This window comes from Anolis carolinensis, chromosome 1, assembly GCF_035594765.1.
Source record: "Anolis carolinensis isolate JA03-04 chromosome 1, rAnoCar3.1.pri, whole genome shotgun sequence".
Classification (NCBI taxonomy): Eukaryota; Metazoa; Chordata; class Lepidosauria; order Squamata; family Dactyloidae; genus Anolis; species Anolis carolinensis.
The window spans coordinates 276,639,506-276,661,269 of NC_085841.1; the positions used below are offsets into that span (position 1 = coordinate 276,639,506).

The following is a 21,764-nucleotide window of genomic DNA, read 5'->3' on the forward strand; positions in this document are numbered from 1 at the left end:
AGAAAGCCTAAAGAATTGATTAAATACACCTTCTGCCCCGACGCTCTGTCTTAGGTTCCTATCCAGTCTATGTATTCTTTATTACCTCGTACTTAACTTAATAATTTATTCTTTCCTCTTTCTCCCCCCCCTTCTTCTTCTGGTCCTCCTAACCTTGTCCCGCCCTCCCACAGCGTTAACCAATCTAATCTTTCCTTGTCTCACCCACAAGTTCGTGTACTTCTCCTCTTTGTCTGAAGTCCCTCTTCAGTAGTTCTACTCTTACAGTCCGCTTTCGTCCTCTCGCCTCCTCCAATCCCTTCTCCCGTCTGCTTCTCGTCCTCGTCTGTTCTCGCCTCGGGAGCTTCGCACCACCTCCTCATCTCCGCGTCTCCGCGTCTGCTTCTCGTCCTCGCTCCTCTCGCCTCGCACTCACACCGCACGCCGTCTCCCTTCTCCCGTCTCGTCTCTCCTTCCCGTCTACTTCTCGTCCTCGCTACTCCTCATTACTCCTCTCCTGTCTCCAAGCCCAAAGCCCAAAGTCCAAAGGCTCACTCTCTTTTTCCCTTCTCAGTCCGCCACGCACTTGTGGCCGTCGTAGCTGAGGATGCCTTCTTGATTTCTCTTTAGTTTGACTTCCGCTTGCGCACTTCCGTGTTCTCTCTCTCTCTCTTATCTGGGTCTGCTGGCCTTCAATGACGTCGAGCTCAATAGACTAAACAATAACCACTCAAGGGCTTTTTTTTTTTCCCTTCCGGATTTAGCCTTAACCCTTTCAGTGGAGCTCAAGACCTGGGTTATCTCGCAGCAAATCAACAGCAATTTTCCCTCAATAAAGGTTGGTCTCCATTGACTTGACCCTTTATTCCTCGTATTTCTTCCGTTATCCCCCTAAGTTTTAGGTTTTAGGTTTTAGATCTGGTGGGTTACCTTAAACGTTGTCCTCTCTGTTCTCTCTGTTCTCATCTCCTTTCTTCGTCCTTTCTTTGTTTCAAGCCGACTCCCGTTTCTGGTATCTGTGGGTCGATCCGCTCATAAACCACCTTTTTTTTTTTCTTATTGTGTTTCTTCTCGATCTTGGAAGTATAGCACGGCTTCTGTTTGGGCCTTCTGCCCTTCCGTCTCTCCCGACCCGCTACCCTGCTCCGATTCGGATCCTTCAGCTGGCCTCCTTGAGGGAGACCAACCCTGAGATCCAAAAAAGGGAGCTTTGTGGGTTTGCTGTCTCCTGGAGCTCGATCCGTCCAGGAGAGTGGGCGAAAAAACTGCCCTACTCGGTCATTGAAGAGAACGGTGATCGCGAGCTCCGCGATCACTCACCCAGTCGCCATGATGCCATACCCGGAAGTCACGGGTATCAACACTTGTTGATGTTGTAGCTGTTGTGTGCTTTCAAGTTGTTGTTTTTTTCTTCCTTACAGCAACTTTATGGTTTTTCTTGGCAAGGTTTGTTCAGAAGAGGTTTGTCTTGCCTTTCTCTAGGGCTGTGAGAGTATGGCTTACCCAATGTCACCCAATGGGTTTTATGGTTGAGTGGGGATTCAAACCCTGGTCTCAAGTCAGAGATCAGTGTCCAAAGCAATACACCACTCTGGATGCATATCTATCCTTACCATATTAGTAAAGATAAGGCAGAGCTAGAATTAGGAAAAATCTTGGATTTCTTGGATAATCATAGTGATTCATTCTATCAGCTATGATATATTTCTATTTTTAATCCCTTAGTCAGAGTGATATCATTTGTCATAGACACATCAGATTCACATGTTACCCTTATTAATGCTGTGTAATATCATGGTCTAAAGTGAGCCTCAGAAAAGTATAAAGTGAGTCTCAGAAAATTAGACCATGATATTTTCTGAGGCTCACGTTATACTCTACTAAGGACATGAGTGCACTCCGGCTCACAGTGTCAATGTTCAGATGTTTTGCGAAATGATGATCACCGAGTTGAGTTAGCTCACTTCTTCCCAGCTGATCTAAACTTTCTTGATTTCAGTAGGGCCTTTCACAGAACCCCCCATGATATTTGTGGGGAAAATCAGGTACAATGCGGTCTATACATTGTGATTGTTGGGTGGATTTGTAACTCATTGATGGCGCAATTCCCAAAATGCTCACTGATGGTTTCATCTGGAAGAGAAAAGGTTAAGGGAGTACCACCAAGTTCTGTCCAAGGCCTTGATATTATTCAACATGTTTATATGATGGGAGAGATTTGGAGATGACACCAAATTAGGCAGTAACAAAATTCATGCTGTTTCAGATACTTGTGGTAAGAAATTCAGTAGTCATTGATAGTCTCATCTTCCATTAATGTTTTGATTCCATTTTTAAAGTCATCTATGCTGGTGACTAATGACTATGTTTCACAGAAAATTGTGAATAAGACTTCAGTCTGTTTTTTTACAAATTGAATTTCACATTTAACTGGAATTTGTGAAAACTTACTGTTTATTTTATTGTTTGTCCTAAATCTTACGGATTAAGTTTCATTAGAACATCCCAGAGTTTCAGTTTTATGGATGCAGAAGAAAAACCTTTCCCCATTTATGTTTTTTTTTATATTTTTTATAAAATGATATTTGTCTCTGATGCTTCCCTTCCACATTCACCCTTTTTCTGATTGAAAAAGTTGCAAACATCTTAACATTTCTTCAGAAGGAAATTGTTTCAACTTCTCAATCATTTTAGTTACTTTTTCTCTGTTTCCCTCCAGTTTCACAATAACCTTTTTTGAAGTCTGAAGACCAAAAATTCTCCACAGTATTTTGAATACAGATGCATCTTACATTTATATATGTGGAGCATGATATTGATAGAGAGACAGTGTGCTATACTGGTTGAAGTACTGCACTACCAGGATTTGAATCCCGGCAGTAGACCTTTATATGTTCCGTGTATGACTTTGGAGACCAGGGGTCAAATCCCTGTTCAGCCATGGAAACCCACTGGGTGACATTGGACAAGTGATACTCTCTCCGCCACAAAAAGAAGGCAAAGGCAAACTGCTCTGTTCAACTCTTGCCCAGAAAACCCTCTCATAGATCCACCTTAGGGTCACAATAAGTTGAAAACTACTTGAAGGCACACAACAACAATGACTTCGGCAGTTTTCATTTTAATTTCTCCTAAATCTAAAAAATTATGTATGGAGAACACATACATTCTTATGTGCCTTGTGTTTGTGTTTCCTGGAGGGTGTATGTACCAGGTTTCTACTGGATTCTGTTCAATTGTAAAATAGCTCTCTGCTTTCATTAAAGGAGGAGTAGATGGAGATGGCCAGAAAGACATGCATTGTAAGAGATACAAAACTTCAAATTCACGAGCATTGACTTGCAGTTTGTTGCTGCTCCAAGCATCAACTAAGATAAATTAACTGTTTTTTAAAGAATGAGAAATAATGAAAAGAGGCCAGAATTCCTAATGCCCCTGGAGAATATTCTCCTGCTTTTGATAAGGCTAGTTCTAAGTTAGTTGTTAAATCCAGTCCTGCTCTAAGGGCAAGGCTTGAACACCAGCCAGCATAACAGGGACCTGTTCCTTCCCCTCTCACATTTTGGGTGTAAATCCTCCACAAAGTGCACAGCAATGCACCGTTGTTAAACACATAACTGGACAACAACCCAGAGAAGTTCAGCCAAATGTAGCTCACAATCCATGACTCTGGTAGAAGCCTATGGAATAAAGGATGTAAGCTAGAGGCTTGTCTGTCAAACAGTTGATTAGGTTTAGTCAGATCTTAATTTACGGTTGTTAGGAAGAACAGAATTAATAAGATTTTCATAGTGTTTGCAGATTGTGAGAGCATGAAAAGAGTTCAGGGAGAAGTGTTAGTTTTGTTAAAAACTGAGATACCATTGTGCTATGTATGGAACCAGCCTAAGGCTAGTTATTTTTTTCATTTAATACAATAAATCAATTTTTTTTATAACTCTGTGTTTCAGTTTGATAATTCATGAAGAAAACTGATGACATTTTAGTGCATTGAAGTTATTAATCAAAAGAGTGACATTTATCCAATATAGTGGTCACCTTTAGTCTCAAGTACCAAATTCAGTGAATGAAGGGAACTCATAGGCTGTAACTGTGAGGTCAACCTGTGTAGGGGATCTAATGTCCCATTGTATTAGCTTGATGTGGACTTAGGCTTCTGACATCTCCCATGTCCTTAAATGACTTCTCTTCCTCAATTAGCAAGTAGAATCTAAGAGAAGTGGGTTGCTTTGGAATATGGAAGGTGTTCATCGGCTTCCTGTTGCTCACTGCAGTGTAATAGACTGAATTATGATCAGTACCCCTTACAGAGCAAGAAAATGCTCTTACGTACCCTAGAAGTTGCCCCTTTTTGGGGGAATTTGGCATGAAGACCAGATTCAGACCATTGTCTTTTAATTAGAATCATCATTATCAAAAATGCAAATTCATGTCAAATATTATGGGTTTATGAAGACAGAAAGTTTTAAAATAATGCTAAAAATCATTATGATGTGGTAAGGAATGCTGACTTGTTTTGGTAAAATGTTGTCATTGTAATATACTGTATTTATTTATTTATTTAGTTATTTATGTATTTGTGGAATTTATATCCTGCATTTCTTTTCCTTCTTTAGATTCAAAATCAATTTAAAACTCCATGAAGATTTCATGGGATTTTGATATCAGAATTCAGTAATATAATACAGCAGTTAAATGTCAGGTTACTATTATACCAATAGAACTAGGGCAGAAAAATCAGGGATTAGAACATTATGCTTGTGACATGAAGAACAAGGTGAACCATAGATCTTCCATGGAAAAGAGAAGAAATTCTCCACCTCTGTGAAAACTGGATATTTCCAGTTGAGCTGGTACTGTGGTAATAAAAAAAAAATTAAATCGCAACAACCACATCCAAGTAAGGAATGTCTGGCAACAGTCGAGAGATTTAATACTTGGCTCCAACTCATTGCAAATATTTGGCAAGGCTTTATCCCCTGCCCCTAATTTCTGCAGAAGTCCTCTTCAATATTGTTGGGCAGCATTGCTAAAAGAGGACGTAGGCAATATTGGATTTTTGCAATGCAGTCCTAACGTGTGACATAATAGTACCCCACCCAGATGTTCACAAGCAAAAAGATTGCAACAATTTCATTCAAAATGAAAGACAGACTTGTTATGTGGCTAGGATGCAGTACCCATGTTTATTCAAACATTTTGAGAAGTCTCCAAGTGTTTCTTCAGCGAAGGAAATATATTCTTCAGAACTATACATGTCACAAGAGACTTTTTAAAAATACATTAACTTGGCAGTGCTTGAGATAATAAATGGTCCCCATTTCCTTATAAATACTTAAAGAACAATACTGAGGAGCTCCACTTTCATGACTTTTCACAATGGTTTCTTACAGGAATTTTTGTGCCAGAGAATTGTTTTGTTACGAAAGTAGGGGTAGGGTGCTAAAGAGAATCATGCCCTGGAAAGGAGATGGGTAAGGTGTTCTCCAAGTACTATATATTGCCTAACACTCTTTGGGGCTCCCAAACTTTTCCTGTCCCCACCAAAGTTTGCACCGTCTAGAAAGTGTCAGGCAGATGATTTCTGCCTAAATGGCTCAGTTGCCACTAGGAACAGCAGTTTAATTTGAAGCATACATTTTACACTATGACATTAGTCAATACCCAATAGGTGCAATAAAACCACAAGAGGTCACTTCTGGATGCAACTTCTGGCCCATCTACAGATCGAAATTGGGTTGTCTTTTCTGGCTTGGTGTGGAACCTGATTTAGTTGCCCATCCCTGCCTTAGAATGAGCAGCTTGCTGGAAACAGGATTGAATTTTTCCATAGAGCGCCTCTCTTAATTGTAAGAACTGTTATATCCCACCTACTCACCCCAAAAAATATGAGCGGATGTTTCAACAAAAAGTATGCATCAAATAGCAACAATAAGAATATGTCTGTGTATTGTATGAAAATGTAATGTTTAATCAGAATGGATTTTGTCTGTCTAGCGTGTATTGATTACATAGAGCCATATGCTAAATTGTGTCCGTCTAACCTGCTAGATGCTATAAAACGTGGACTTTGTTCTCAACCTTTGATACACTTAGGGGGGAAAAATAAGCCATGAGTAAACATTTGGTGTGGTTTGCTGGTATCATGCCCTTATTTAGGCAATATTCTAGAAGTTGTTAAATTGTAACCTTGCTTATACTACTTACATTGAACAGCCTGTTGGGAGAGTGGAAAGTTGTTACCTTTCATGGACAGATTTCTGAATGACAGAAGTCCTTATATATGGCTGGTTGTAAAGGTAATTCCTTTGCTGGTGTTTTTTTGTATCCAGCTGGCTTCTTACCTTGTGGTTTGTAAGGATTTGAATCTTGTCCTGAGATAGCACTAACTTGACCTATTTCTGTCTCTTCCTAGATGTTACGTGTTTGGGGAAACCTGACTAAATCTCTCAGATGAACCTCAGTCTCAGACGATGCCATTAGGATACTCCCCTCTGTCTTCTCAGAACATGGAGGAAAAGGATAATGAGAAATACAACCAAGCTGGCCAAATATTTGAAAACTTCGTCCAAGCCTCAACATGCAAAGGCACAATTCAAGCCTTTAATATCCTCACCCGTTACCTTGAATTAGATCCGCTGGACAACAGGAACTTTTATCCAAAGCTGAAATCAAAGGTGACCAGTTGGAAAGCCAAAGCTTTGTGGAATAAGCTAGATAAAAGAGCAAGCCATAAGGAATATAAACGTGGGAAAGCCTGTGTGAATACTAAGGTAAGGCAATAATAGATGTGCTTGCTTATGCTTTGTTCTGAAGGTTGGATCCTTGGTTCTTTTCCTACTTGGTAGTTCTTACATGACTTACAATTTACAGATTTCTGATATTTGACAACTGCCCTGGACTCTTATGGGGAACAGCAGGCAATAAATCAATTAATAACAGCAGTGGTACTATTAACAATAAGTAATAATGAGAGAGTTGTTGACAGTCAGTGAGCTGTTGGTCACAATTTTTTGTTCTCTGATGACCAATATCTGTGTAACATACAGTTTCCATACTTGTAATGATTATACATCTGGGTTAACCTCCATCAGTGTAAAGGCTTCATTTTTATAGTGTACTTCCCTTGTAGGGAACTTATCAGCAGTCTACTCCATTGCTTACTAATTGTGTATCATAAGGGTAGAGTGAGCTGGTCTTCCATCACTGGAAAGTTGTGATTGATGTATATTTCTGCCCGTTTCTAGTTATTTTAATCTTTATTGTGATGGAGTGGAATGTAACCACAAGATTTGCAATGTCAACACCACTTTTAAAATCCAAATCCAAGTACACATATGCCTATTGTTGTCTTATCTGTTCATCTGCTAAAGAGGCATATCGACATATTTAACATGATTAAATTCAGAGTTAGAATAGAGAGCATGGGAAACGCATCTGGCAAATGAGAAGCCATGGTAGCTTTGCAGTCCTATGCAAAAAATTTCCCAAATAGGACATTTTCATTTAGAGATAATTGCCTGAAAGGAAGGAAAACAACTTGTCAAAAAGCTGCATCTGCTAGATACAGCCCTATGAATCTTAACTTCATCTCCTAGGAGAATGGGCTGAACTCAGAATATGAACAGGATTATTTGTAGTGAAGGCCATAGAATGTACCATTAGGCTTTTAAAACGGTGGTGTTGTTCAGCTGCGGTCCTTTCTCAAGGTGTTTTCAGTATATTTGTATTTTCTTGTTCATGTTATTTTATGAAGTAAATTGAGAAGCACCCTCTTTTTGTTTTATTTCCACAAAGAATGGGCTCATAGAATAGCCATAACAATCAAAGCAGCACATAGATATACTGTGGAATAAATGAATGAAGCACAATATTGATGAATACATTAGGCTTATCTGGCATTTCAAATACCCCACAAAGAATTGTTTTTACTGCTATCAGAATATGAGACTGTGGGTATGAATATGCCTAATCTAGGGAATGAGAATGAACACATTGACTGTGGACTACAGGCTTACAGAGGCTATCAAGCTTTCATTCCTGTCTTATGATTCATAGTTTGCTGTGAAGATATATCTGGGGCACATGAGTGATAGGAAGCACATCCAGACAAGAACAACTCCCCAGGGATTACTTTGACGCAATGTTGGTACTGCAATGCAAAACATACCAACTTGTCAACTGGCAGCTTTGTAGATTCTTAAAGGTAAAAAGACCCGCCAGTGTAGACGTTATCCTGGGAGAGCGAATGTTTTGTTTTGGATTGGACAGGCATGAGTCTCACTTTAAATAGAAGAGGTCAGGGAACTAAGTCAAAGACAAGAGACATGGTCAGGGTGTTATGGCATAGTGAAGAAAAGCCGAACGCAACTCTTTGTGTAACCAGAATGATCAGAGTTTGGAAAAGCTAATTTTTATACAGTGAGAAATTTTCAGTGAAATCTGAAAAAATGTTTCTTTTAATGCTAATTTTGTGTATAAACATCACACAATGCATATTTATGAATATTTTCTATCTCTATGTATGCATTTAACAAGACAATTTTAAAATATGTTTTCATGCTTTGATTGATCGGGGAACAGCACTGCAAAACCTGCAAAAGGACAGGGTGTTTCAAAAAGATGGATCTGATTTAAAAACATTATGTCTTTGCAACCACAAAGTGCCCATGAATGAAACCCTTTCCTCTTGAAAATGTGGGGCGTAGAGTTCTAAATGATTGCTACTTGATGCCTCTCCCAGTCCACAAACAGCCCCTAGCCTCAGTCATTCGCAAGATGGCAGTTCTGCAACAGAAGATCTAATGAAATATTCTCTATTTGTGGAATTACTTTTTAGATATATTTCTGACTCAAAATGGTTAGTAAAAATTGATAACTCATTAAACTATTTGTAACTTTTTATGTAATTGTAGCATGTTGCCATTGTGAACTATGCTGCTTTTAAAGTGGGTGCTTCAAAATGTTGTACCCAATCTCAAAGCAGTATATTTCACTCCAATATGTATAATATCTAAAGCATAATTCTATTGTATTTTACACATTACTTTGAGAGAAGAGGTGATGATGAGATCAGTTTGCAGCAGAATTTACCATGACCAGATCTTTCAAGTGATTTATTTATTTATTTGCCCCATTTATACCCCATCCTTTCCCATCCCAAAGGGGACTCAAGGCAGCTTACACATGGCAACTATTCAATACGTCAACACATACAGAAAACTTAAAATAAATCAAATTAAAATTAATACATATTAACATTTAAAAACAATACATTCAACATTAAAATCATGTCATCCAAACCGTAGGCTGAGGCCATTCCGTAATCATTTCACATAATGCTTGATCCATTATTGCACTAAATTATTTTCCAAAATCCTGGCCCCCATAACCAAGTTTTTACTTTCCTTCTGAAAGTTAGAATGGAGGGGGCTGATCTAATATCACTGGGGAGGGAGTTCCATAGCCAAGGAGCCACCACTGAGAAGCCCTGTCTTTCGTCCCCGCCAGTCGCGTTTGTGAAGCGGACAGGACCGAGAGCAGGGCCTTCCCAGATCTCAATCTCCATGATGGTTCGTAGAGGGAGATACGTTTGGACAGGTAAGCTGGGCCGGAACCTAATTCAAAAGCAATTGCAGATGCATTGCATTGTTTGATAAAGAGGATAGAAGTGGGGCAATGGCTTTAATCCTCCTTTGAATTATCATTCTAGGTTTTCCATTAATGCTGCACATAGACTGAAGCAAAACTAAATGACTCACATATGAGAATAATATTTATACTGATGATTTTGTCAGAAAAAAACCCCATCAATTCTTATTTTGTTTGTCCAAGCACTACCAGGTTTGGACTGAGTTATCTAATAGGGTATCTTTATGGTTTCATATACAGTATGGCCCCCATATCTTTGAAACTGTTATCTGCAGTTTCATTTATCAATGTCCAACAAAATATGTCCTCTCTAGGCATTTTATAAATCCTCCATCATAGCTACATGATATTTTTGAGGCCAAGAATACCTCCTTTCAGTAGTGTTTGCTATTATCAGCAGTTTCTTATATAATATAATAATAATAATAATAATAATAATAATAATAATATGTTTATTTCTTACCCGCCTCTCCACATGGCTCAAGGTGGGTTACAAAGCAATTAAAATACATAAGCACAGCAAAAACACTATAAATACATACACTAAAATGTACTGCCGAAAAAGTTACACACCAAAACGTATCTCTACAAAATACATACTAAAACACACAAAACAAAGATCAAACACTTAAAATTCATATTTAAAGACTGTCTGAGTAGGCCTGCCATAAGATATAGGTCTTTCCATGGTTTTTAAATTCCGACAGCTTATTTAAGCTGTTGGAGTTCTTCTGTCAGGTCGTTCCACAGTTGTGGGGCGGCTGATGAAAAGGTCCTCTGGGTGGTGGATGCCAGCCAGGTTTTGGCAGACTGAAGTAGACGCTCCTGGAAGACCAAAGTGTGTGGGGTGCATTGTATGGGAGAAGGCGATTCTTCAGGTAACCTGGACCCAGACCATGTGAAGAGTGGGAACATATCCTCATGTGGAGAAATGGCATTGTTACGTGAGAGCCAAACTAGCCATTACATTATTTCTGTGGATATGACCCCTTTCTAGGTTTCAAAAATGAATACTATTCTTTCTCTGTTTCCATTAAAATCATAGCACACAGGGAGGGAAAATCAAGCCATCACTCTATTAACTGCAATTAGTGTTAGAGGGAATGCTCCCAATATGAATTTTGAAAAGTAAAAGTTAGAAAATCAAAATAAAATCAATGCTGACCACAGAACAGAATCTAGAGTTGTAATTTTCATTGTGGTCACAAGTAGGGAGGAAAAAGTCAAGCCATTCTTCACCATTGACTCCAATGAAAGGGTGTGTGTGCATTCAATTTTCTATATCCAGTGTTTCTTTTTTAGACAAAAATCCAGACATGGTTACAGACTGTACAATTAGAGTAAAATCTCTTTCTTTCTATTCAACTCTGAGTGTATTATAAAGGGAACTGGAGGATGAGGGGGGACTTCGCAACAGCTGAGGGAGCTCCTGTGTGGACGCTTCTCGGTTCTGATCCAGTGTGTAACATGCCAGATCAGCCCCTATTTTTCATCTGTGAAAAGTTGAAGGGTGGGCATGCCTGCTTGATCACTCTTGACCAACTTTGAGGTTTTCCACTGAGTGCCTCCATGGGAGAGCTGTAAAGGTTCAATGAGGTACAGAGATATTTTCAAATGTCTGGTACCAGGGATGCTGCTGCTAGTATCTGCCATGTGTCTCAGGACCTTGTGATCTTCTTTGCTTTTGTAGAGGCCATTTTTTTTTATTTTTGAGGAAATGAAATGACTACATCAAAGCCATGGCTTATCCTGCAGGAAATATAAAAGCAGCTGACTTTTTAAAAGAATCTGTCTATGGCCCTTTTTTTGGAGTTGAGGACAATCAACTCAGCTTATCCAAAGCAAACAGAATATTCAAGTTATGAAACAGAGTTAGATGTTCTTAGAATAACTAGCAAATCAATTAGGGTATTTTATGTGTGTTCTTTAATTTCAGTGTAATGGTCTCCAATATATCATTCTTTATTAAAAAATTTAAAATATTTGTATTTCCTTCTAAGAACAGGATTAGAAAGATGTTCACCCACAAAAACACTAGTTGTGGTCTATTGTGAACAAGCTGAAGGCTTCTTGGAAACACAAGTCCTCTTACTATTTATATTAAAGTTATAACTACAAAATATGTAGTATTGGGAAAGCATTGTCACTTACACATATTTTGAATTTTTTAAAAAAATCATATGAACACAGGATTATGACAGTTACTAAAATAAGATTCCAGAGAACCCTGAATATCCACCCAAGGCCAAGGAAATTGCCATCAAAATACTGATGCAAGACAAACCCCTTTTGAAGTTTAGGCATTTCCAAAGTTCTTTGCATATTTCAGAATCTATTTGTTTCAGAGGAAAAAAAAATGTCAGTTCCACTTTACTAGCACAAGCCCTAGATGGGAGCTTTAAGGAGCTCTTGTCTTCCTGGCCACCATCTTTATGGAATAATTCTTTTTATATACTTTCAGGAAGGAATGTGCCACTTGTGTACGAACAAAACAAAATTTAGGGGGGGAAACTTAAACAAAGCTGGAAAAATGTCTGCGTGCCAATTCTGTAGGGCTATGTTTATGGTCAAGGTTTTGTGGCAAAGTTTTTATTTAATATGAACTTTCTGAGCAGTTTAAAGAGGAATTTCAGAAGCATGTGATAATGAAAAGTATGTTTTCAAGGGGGGGAACCACAATTCTATATTACGGTATACTTTTGAAGTTATTTTGAAGGTGTCGTTTCTGCATACAGTTTCTCAAAATAGTTTTTTCAATATTTCAGTTTACTAAGTGAGTGCTTTCCAATAGAGAACATGTCCAGATGTGAAATGAGAAGCATCCCTTCTTTTGCCACTGAAAACTACAGTCTCATTAGAAGTGATATTCGTTATTTATCAAGAGCAATTGGATATCTTTGATTTATAGTTTTCATAATTTCTTATGGGTTGTAAATATTCTGTAGATTGTAAAGAAATTCAGTAACTTTTACTACTTACAAAATCTTTGCATGTTTGCTTTGAATTATTGCTATTAGTTCCGCTAATAGTTCAGGGATGAAGAAGCTGTGAAACCAGAAAACCTTCCTAAGGTTTTTCTAGTATTTGATACCGTATTTCTTGAGTCTATTGCTCCATCAAATCGAATGCGCACTTCAGTTTTCAAAACCCTGAAACCCCAAAAAGTATTTACCATATTACGCAAATCTAATGCACACCCTAATTTTAGGAAAGTAATTTAGTAAAGAAAGGCGAGCATTAGAATAGGAGAAATACAATATATGCTTTCAATGCATCTGCATAGATCCACAGAGTGCAGACATGAAGGGTATCATGTCAGAACACTGCTTCAAGTGCTAACTTTTGTGATAGTCAAATATTTGAAGCTCTGAACAACTACAGCACTGAAGATAAAGAAGTTGTCTATAATATCACCAAATTCTTTTAATGATAGCTAGAAATGTAAGAGCACAAATATAAGACGTTATGTAAGGCATGAAACTGTGTGAAGGAGGACACACAGAGAGCATGGGAAACCATCATCAGCTATATTCAAAATGAGGGACTCCATAAAAACCAAAACCACCTCTGAGTATTCCTTGCCTAAGAAAACTCTATGAAATAATAAAAAAAAAACTACCAGGTCTGATTTAAGTCTTCATCCTGCACTGCAAATGTACTGCATGCACTTGGGCATTTTCCGTCTGCCCTGCCACGTTCCAAAGTTCACGAATGCACATCAGTGCATTCAGTGTCCACAATGCGTTTTACATTCTTCAGAGCCAATTTCATCTTTCAATGTGGTTTACATTACCACTGTGCTGCAGCGCATTCAGGGGTTTATTTCGGACTTTCCCCCAAACTTACCTTAAGTCAATTTGAACTCCTTCAAGGGTGCTGCAGTAACGAGAAGGATTGCAATACTTACACTTACCTTTCTTTTAGCAGCTGGTAGATAGGTGCTTGAGCTATTTGGATAAAAATATTTCCAGGAGAACAAAATTATACCACAATGATTTTGTAATGTTTAAATTGGCTTCTGACTTGGATTACATGTGTTTGGATGGTGGTGGTGGTTTGGAACTCATTCTTGTATTAGCAAGCACTGGTGATGAAAGGATGTATGTGAGACAAAATTTTCTATAAAGGGAGTAACATATTTGTATTAAGATATTAAATCAGGCTAAATGACATCAGCCTTAGCAACTGTCCTAGTATTTTATTATTACCTAATGATGTCACTATAGATCACATTCAGTACACAGGCTTTGTACGCATATTGTTCATACTCTCATTGTTGTGATTATGAGAGGCATTTAGCTATCGTTTTAGATTGGTTGGGTTTTGGAGGATTAGTGGAATTGAATTTTAAAATACTTATTCATGTTGTACATTTATTTTAGCACCAATTGCATGCCAACCAGATGTTGCACAGAAAATACACAGTTCCTCTCATAGAAAGAGACACAATGAGGTTTAATACTGAATGAGAAACAAGTAACAAGGAGTGAAAGTTCAAGCTGTAGGAAAATGTAAGTTAAGAAAGAGATGATAAAGGCCTTGACTGGAATGTACTCAAAGCCTAAGTGAATCAAAATAGAGTGTATGATGAAAGAGCAAGGATTCACATTTCGGACTTTCACCACTGGACAGAGGGGGCAGCCGGGCAAATCTGTCACCCTGGGCAGCACTCCCTCATGGCAATGCTTTCTCCATCAAATGTGGGAAATGTTGCCCTCCCGATGAGGATCCGTGCTGGCTCCATTGGATCCAGCACAATATGAGCAGGCTCCCATGTTATGGAGGACAACATTTTCATCCCAGTTGGGGGCAGGGCCTCCAATGGAAGTCACACGACATCGTGTGATATCTGTCGTGGGGCTCCAACCCCAAGAAAGAGTGGAAATGTCTTAAGACGCTAAATTTACCTCGTCTGATGAGGCCCTCAGTTCATATGTGACTGTCAAGAGCTGAGTGATATTTTCAGCAGGAGAAATGGTAAAGAAAGTGGTAATTTTTGGTATGTTGAGCTCTGGAAAAATGGAATGAACTGGTTCAAGCCATTGAGATAAGAGTGCAGGGAAAGCTGAAAGAGAACACTGCCTTCAAAATGTAAGATGAAATAGAGGTAATAAGAGTGACAGTAATTAAAGAGGCAACTTGATCAGAAGAGGGAAGATTCTGAAAATGCACTTCCGTTTGGCCTAGAAATACCCCCACTCATGACCATAAGCAACAGAAAACTCCATACTATCCTGAAATACATCTGTCGTCCTCTGCAGCCTCTCCCAAAAAGTGACAGGAAATGTAGTGATGCTGCCAGTTTGAGGGGACTACAGAGGAAAGGGGAGTTATTTGGACTTGCTGGCCCAATGAGTATGTGTTGGAAGCGGGAGATATTGGTGCCTGACTTCCATACAGTTACTCACCCCTGGTCTTGAGAAAAGTATTGAATATCGAGGAAAGAGGCAAGTTCTTGTAATATCTAAATGTCTATGTGTTTGGTTGGTAATTTGTGAAACTGGCATTTTATCACAATATAATATGTGATTTGACATTTAGCAGCAAATTTGATTACTCCAGGTGTCTTGTCCATTAAGATTTGTCACACCTAGTATGAGCCATTTTGCAGTGGTTCATTGAGAATGTCTAAAATTTTCCAATAAGCCTATGAGAACCAAGAGACTAGACACCCTTGTTCATAATTATTAAAGTCTTACAGTTGGGTTTTATTTATTCTGTTGTGTACTTCATTTTACAAATGTACTATTTTTACATACTTTCTCCTAAAAATCTAACATTTAGATTTGTTTTATTTAGTTTTACTTGAATGAATGAGTGGAGAAAACCTTGCTCTAAGCATTCATATGTTGCATTAATATATTGCAAACCAACACCTCAAAAAAACATCCTTGCATTAAATCAAATAAGTGTACCTAGACATTCTCCCTTGCTAGTTCTTGGTTTTTGGCTTTAATTTGTTCATGTGAAAAACAGTAAGGACAACTAGTCATCTGTTTTTCATGGTGCTGTTGCTAATCATTACCAGAGAAAGACCTCCTCTGTGGAAAGTGTACATCTGCTCCATTTTTAATAGTAATATTGCTTGGCCTCAGAATCAGTAATATGCTATCCTTCTGGCACTTCATAGAGTGTAGCCTCTACATGGGTGTTCCAAAATGAAAATCATAAACCAAGCTCTCATAAATTGTAGTATATTACAGTGATATGGTCTTGAGTTGGTAATTAGGTCTTCAGTGTGTCCTGACCTGGAGGCTAGAATGTCAAGCTGTGACTTGCCCTCCCCACACAGACTTGTCTCCTTGTCAAAGACCAGCAAAAATGTCTGGTTTGGTAAGTAGATCTCTACTTTGAACAGATTCTAATTTTGAACTTGATTGGGGAACTGACAAAATACAGGCTTAGGCCAGGTAAAGTCAAATGCCATTGTTGGAACTATGCATGCAGGTCTATCAGTTTCACCTGTTAATAAGTGCTGATTGCAGTGCTGTGTTTAATATATATGACACAAAGGGAGTTTTATAACACACTGTGGATTAACTTATAATATAATGTGAAATCCTTAAAGAATGAATACACTGTCCGAACGCATCTCCCTTTACGAACCATGAAGACTAAGATCTCCTGGGGAGGCTCTGCTCTCGGTTCTGCCACCGTCACAGGCATGTTTGGTGGGGACAAGAGAGAGGGCCTTCTCAGTGATTGCCCCCCAGCTAAGGAAGTCCCTCCCTGGCGAGATTAGATCAGCCCCTTCCCTCCTGTCCTACAGAAAGATGGCAAAGACCTGGCTGTGGGACCAAGCCTTTGGGGCAGTGCAATGAGGCAATAATAGGAAACCTACTCCACTGACTGGAGCCAGCAGGGTGTCCTAAGTTGGTTTAAACAGCTGATTTTAAAGTAGATATAACTGATTTTAATGTTTGTGCATATTTATAATTATTTTATGTCCCAGCATGGAGTGCTTGCAGTATATATGTTGTGCTCCGCCCTGAGTCCCCTTCGGGGTGAGAAGAGTGGAATATAAAATTTTAAATAAATAAATAAAATATTGATAAAAGGATTTACCACATAATCTTTTATATTCTCATTAAACTGTTAGGAAATATTTTATATCAAAGAAGATTCAGAGGAAGACCTAAGGATTTTGTCAGTTATTGTTGTTTATTACCATCAAATCAATTTATAGAAATCCTATGAATGAGAGACCTCCAAGTCTCTTACGACCTCATTAGACTGGCCGCTGGAATCGCCATGCATCATGGCAAATCCGGCAGTGCCCATCAAGGGCCATGGGGAACCCATCATCGCCTGACTTACCAGTTGCCCCATCCCATGGGGGGAAACATTGGCTGCCCAGCTTCCCCCCATCGTTTCAAAGGCAACATGGAAATCCTCTAATGTTGCTGCTGTGGCAGTATACGCTGGAAGTACTTCAACATTGTGGGATGGGAGCCGGCAAGCTCCATTGTAAAACTGTAGAAGATCCAGCACATACCGCCAAAAGTAAGCCCATCTAATGAGGCCTTTTATCATAATCAGCTTTGCTCAAGTTTTGCCGATTCAGGATCATGGCTTTCTTGATTGACTTAATCCACGTATTATGTGGCTTTCCTCTTGTCTTCCACTTTACACAGTATTATAGTCTTTTTCCAGTGAATCATGCTGTTTTGTTGTCCAAAGTATGATAGTCTCAGTTTAATCTTCTTTCACATTAGTCATTGTACAGAAAACAGGAAAAATGCCAGTTAAAAAAGATAAATTAATCCAAGAATGTCACATTTAATCTAAATGTAAAATACAGTACATTTGGAAGTCCTAGTTGAGAAGATACAGAAATACAAGATAAGTCAAGCATTTACTCTCCAATTTTTGATGCTTTCCTAACCCTTCCTTCAAGCTTTTCTTCATTTAGTCTGCACAAGATAGTGTAGTTGACCTTTGTGTCTGCAAATATGTCTGTGAGGAATCAATAGCACAGGCCAGATTGCTTCTTTTAGAAGTGGAAGAGTGACATCCTTTAATCCTGCTTCCCAACATTAGGCAGTAGTTGGACTTCTCAAGGGGTGTTTTTTTCTGGAGGCAAAGAATGTTGTTCAATCCAAGGAGTGCCAGGCCTCTGTGATTAAAACCAGTCTGACCTGCCTATGCATTTCAAATGCCACTTCATGTATTCTTCTCTCTCTCACACACACACAAATACTTTACTCTGCATGCTCTGATGTAAGAGTTTCACTATGTGCTTCCAAGTGTGTTTAGGTCATGTTTAAGTAATACAGGCCCACTAGTGTCACTGCGACTGTTGTTTTACAAGATTTTAGAAAGAAAATTGTACGTTACTAGAACTCATTAATATACAACAAAATGCCTAACAATCTTAGAATCACAGAGTTGAAAGAAATCCCAAGGGCCATCCAGTTACCCTGCCATACAGGGTAAAAGTCTGTTCTTTTGTTGGAGGGGAATATAGACTTAATATTCACTGTATTTGAATATTTAGACCAGAGCTTGGAAATATTACCTTTCTGAGTAATATCTCATAAACTTCAAGATGGCTGGGGGATTCTGAGAGTTGTCTAAAAGGGTAATGTTAGGCCTTGAACGAAATCCTGTTATTTTCAAACAATTGATGCATGGCTAATCCTTTCACAGATAGACTCATGTCTTCCACCCATGCCTCAAGCAAAGGTTCATAACCCTGAAGTTCAATGTCTGTCAAAACTGCTAGAATAAATGTAAACAGGTAGACCCTACTGTATGTGTCTTGTATAGATTCGTAGTTACTATTAACTGCTTAATCAAATCTTTCACTTTATATAATGTTCTCTACGTTCAGAACAAAAAGAGCCCCCGATGGTGCAGTGGGTTAAACCACTGAGCTGCTGAATTTGCTGACCGAAAGGTTGCCAGTTCAAATCTGGGGAGCGGAGGGAACTCCCGCTGTCAGCTCCAGCTTCTGCCAACCTAGCAAATGTGAGTAGATCGAAAGGTACCGCTCCGGCGGGAAGATAACGGTACTCCATGCAGTCATGCCGGCCACATGACCTAAGAGGTGTCTACGGACAACGCCAACTCTTCGGCTTAGAAATGGAGATGAGCACTGTCACGACCCAGGCTGCAGAGCACCAATAACCATACACAGAGGCCAGAATCTATCTAATATCTTTATTAAGGGAATATATAAAGTTAATAAAAGCAAGTGTAAGAAATAGTTCAGAAGTAGACCTTTCAGGGAAGGTCAAAATTAGTCCAAAGAAACAATGTCCAGTATGAAATATTAAGGTCCAAAGTTGTAATCCAATAACCGAAACACTCACTTTGCCAAGCAAAGTGAGGGGAGATGACAAGGTCCTTTAGTCCATGAAACTTGAGCAAGGCTAGGAAGTAACTTGATTCTTGGAACACAAGGCTTGAAACAAGGCAACAAGAAACGAGGAGCAAGAACAAGATCTGTGGTAATTACTTGGCAAGGTCCGGGAAGCAAGGCAAGATCCGGGGAGTAAACAAGGCTGGGAGCGGAGGCTTGGGAACAGGAACGAGGCTTGGAAGCGGGAGTAGCGCTGTCCACACACACTACTCCAGTAGCTGACGAATTGACTCCGCAAGATTCCTAAAGGGCAAGGAACCTAAATAGGTTCTCGTTTTCCCACCAAAGAACACTTCTCTGGGGAATCAGAAACGAAAGTCAATCTCTGTGCCCAGATGTATGACTCCCTAAAATTTCTCATGGAAGCAGGCTTAATCATCTGAATGCTTTGCTGCGATTCTCAGGCTTCTGCGATTAGCCTGCTGAACTCCTTTTTGTTGCTGATAATAATTACGGCGAGAAAATGGGGGAGATTTTGACTCAGGGCTTGTTTGGCAGATTTCTGGAGGACAAACCTCCTGCAGGTGCAAGGGCTCCAATTCTGGCTGGGAAAGTTCCCTTTCTGGCTGAAATGGTGGAAAACCCAAGTTTTCCTCTTCATCCGTCACAACAGCACTAGGAACGGGACTACATGGCCCATGAGTCATCACACTATCCCCCTCCTCAAGCCCCCTCTCAAAATAGGGCTCTCTCCCCGAGGCGCGAGGTCGCGGCTTGGTGGGGTAGGTCTGATGGAAGCGGCGGGTTAAATCGGGGGCATGGACTGTGGAAGCGTCTTCCCATGATCGTTCCTCGGGGCCAAAACCCACCCAGTCAATGAGATATTGCAGGCGGCGGCGGTGAAAGCGAGAATCCAAAATGTCCTCAACCTTGAACTCCTCCTCCCCATCCACCAAAACAGGAGGGGGGGCCGGCCGGTCTGCATCAGGGCGCACACCATCCGCCGGAAGGAGCAGGGAGCGATGGAACACTGGATGAATGCGCATAGAGCGCGGGAGTTGGAGTTTGAATGTCACGGGGTTAAGTTGCGCCACCACCGGATAGGAACCAATGAAGTGGGCATCTAACTTCCGGCAAGGGCGATGGGAGGGCAAAAAGCGAGTGGACAGAAGAACCCGGTCTCCTACCTTGATTTCGGGGCCCGGCTGGCGATGTTTGTCAGCGTGGCGTTTATAGTCCTCCTTGGCTTGGTCTAGTTGTTGGAGCAAAAGTTGTTGCACCGCTGTGAGTTCCTGCAGCCAGTCTTCTGCTGCGGGAACTTCTGAGGTTTCAACAATAGAAGGAAAGAAACGTGGATGGAAGCCGTAGTTTGCAAAGAACGGGGTTTCTTTAGTTGAAGCCTGGACACCATTGTTATAGGCAAACTCCGACAGCGGTAATAGGGAAGCCCAATTGTCCTGCTGGTAGTTTACATAACAGCGAAGGTATTGTTCCAGAGTGGCATTGGTGCGCTCAGTTTGCCCATCCGTTTGGGGATGGTGAGCCGAAGATAAACAAGAGTCTATGCCCAATAGTTTTTGTAGTGCTTTCCAGAAACGAGAGGTGAATTGAGACCCACGGTCTGTGACCAAACTTTTGGGCAAACCATGCAATCTGAAAACATGCTGAAGGAATAAATCTGCAGTCTCTTTGGCCGTGGGAAGGCCATCGCAGGGAATGAAATGGGCGAGCTTGGTAAAAAGGTCCACCACCACTAGGATCGTGGTGAATCCACAGGAAGGTGGTAGGTCAGTGATAAAATCCGCCGAGATTATTTCCCATGGGCGAGATGGAGTAGGAAGGGGATGCAGAAGCCCTGAGGGCTTCTCCCGTCTTGTCTTGGAGCGCTGGCATACTGGGCAGGAATTGACATATTTTTCCACATCCTTGCGGATCTTGGGCCACCAGAAATCTCTTAGGATCAAATGCATGGTTTTAAATAGTCCGAAATGCCCTGCTGGCTTGCAGTCGTGACACAGACGAAGTGCCTTTTCCCTGCCCGGCCCCGGGGGGATGTAGACATGATTTCTATAGCAAAGTAAACCATCCTTAAGCGAGAAGGGAAAATGTAGTCCTTGGCGAAGTTGGTCCTGAGCCCAGGCATCTGCTTGTTGACTGGCCCTGATTTCCTGAGCACAAAGGGGCCCTGGAGTAGAGGGAGTAGATTCAATTGGAGTGGATTTGGTGTTTCCCACTGTGAGCGTGGCAAAGTTCTCGGGCTGCAGCAATTGGGACTCAAAGGTCTCTTTGCGCCCTGCAGCATATTCCGGTTTTCGTGACAGAGCATCTGCCTGCTTGGTCTGGGCTGGGGTTACATAATGAATTTGGAAGTCAAAACGCTCAAAGAATAAAGCCCAGCGTTGTTGTCTCTGATTTAGCTTGCGGGCAGTTCTTAGATGTTCTAGATTCCGATGATCAGTGTGGACCTCAATGGGAAATTTGGCCCCTTCTAACCAATGTCTCCAAGTTTCAAAGGCTGCCTTTATGGCCAAAAGTTCCTTTTCCCAAATAGTGTAGTTCCTCTCTGGGGCGGTCAGCTGACGAGAGTAAAAGGCACAAGGGTGAAGATGTTCTCCCACTGGTTGCAAGAGTACCGCTCCAATTGCCACATCGGAGGCGTCTGCCTGTACGACAAAAGGGGTTTCAGGATCTGGGTGCTGAAGGATTGGCTGTGACGTGAATAATTTTTTTAGTTGTTGGAATCCTTTCTCAGCTTGCTCTGTCCAGCGGAAAGGCTGTTTCCCTCGGATGCAGCTGGTGATTGGATCAGACCAGCGGGCAAAGTCTGGAA

At 40.4% G+C, this 21,764-nt stretch overlaps 1 protein-coding gene across 9 annotated transcripts in view; it reads left to right on the forward strand.

Moving 5' to 3' along the window:
• mical2 (microtubule associated monooxygenase, calponin and LIM domain containing 2) overlaps positions 1-21,764 on the forward strand; it is a 200,815-nt gene that overhangs the window by 36,040 nt on the left and 143,011 nt on the right. For all 9 annotated transcript variants that reach the window (XR_010001947.1, XR_010001945.1, XR_010001946.1 and 6 more), the window contains exon 2: positions 6,395-6,752. Coding sequence is in view for 6 of the 9 variants with exons in the window: in XM_062967705.1 (XP_062823775.1) it covers positions 6,453-6,752 (300 nt within the window). In the remaining 3 variants the exon portion in view is untranslated. The remainder of the gene's footprint in view (positions 1-6,394; positions 6,753-21,764) is intronic.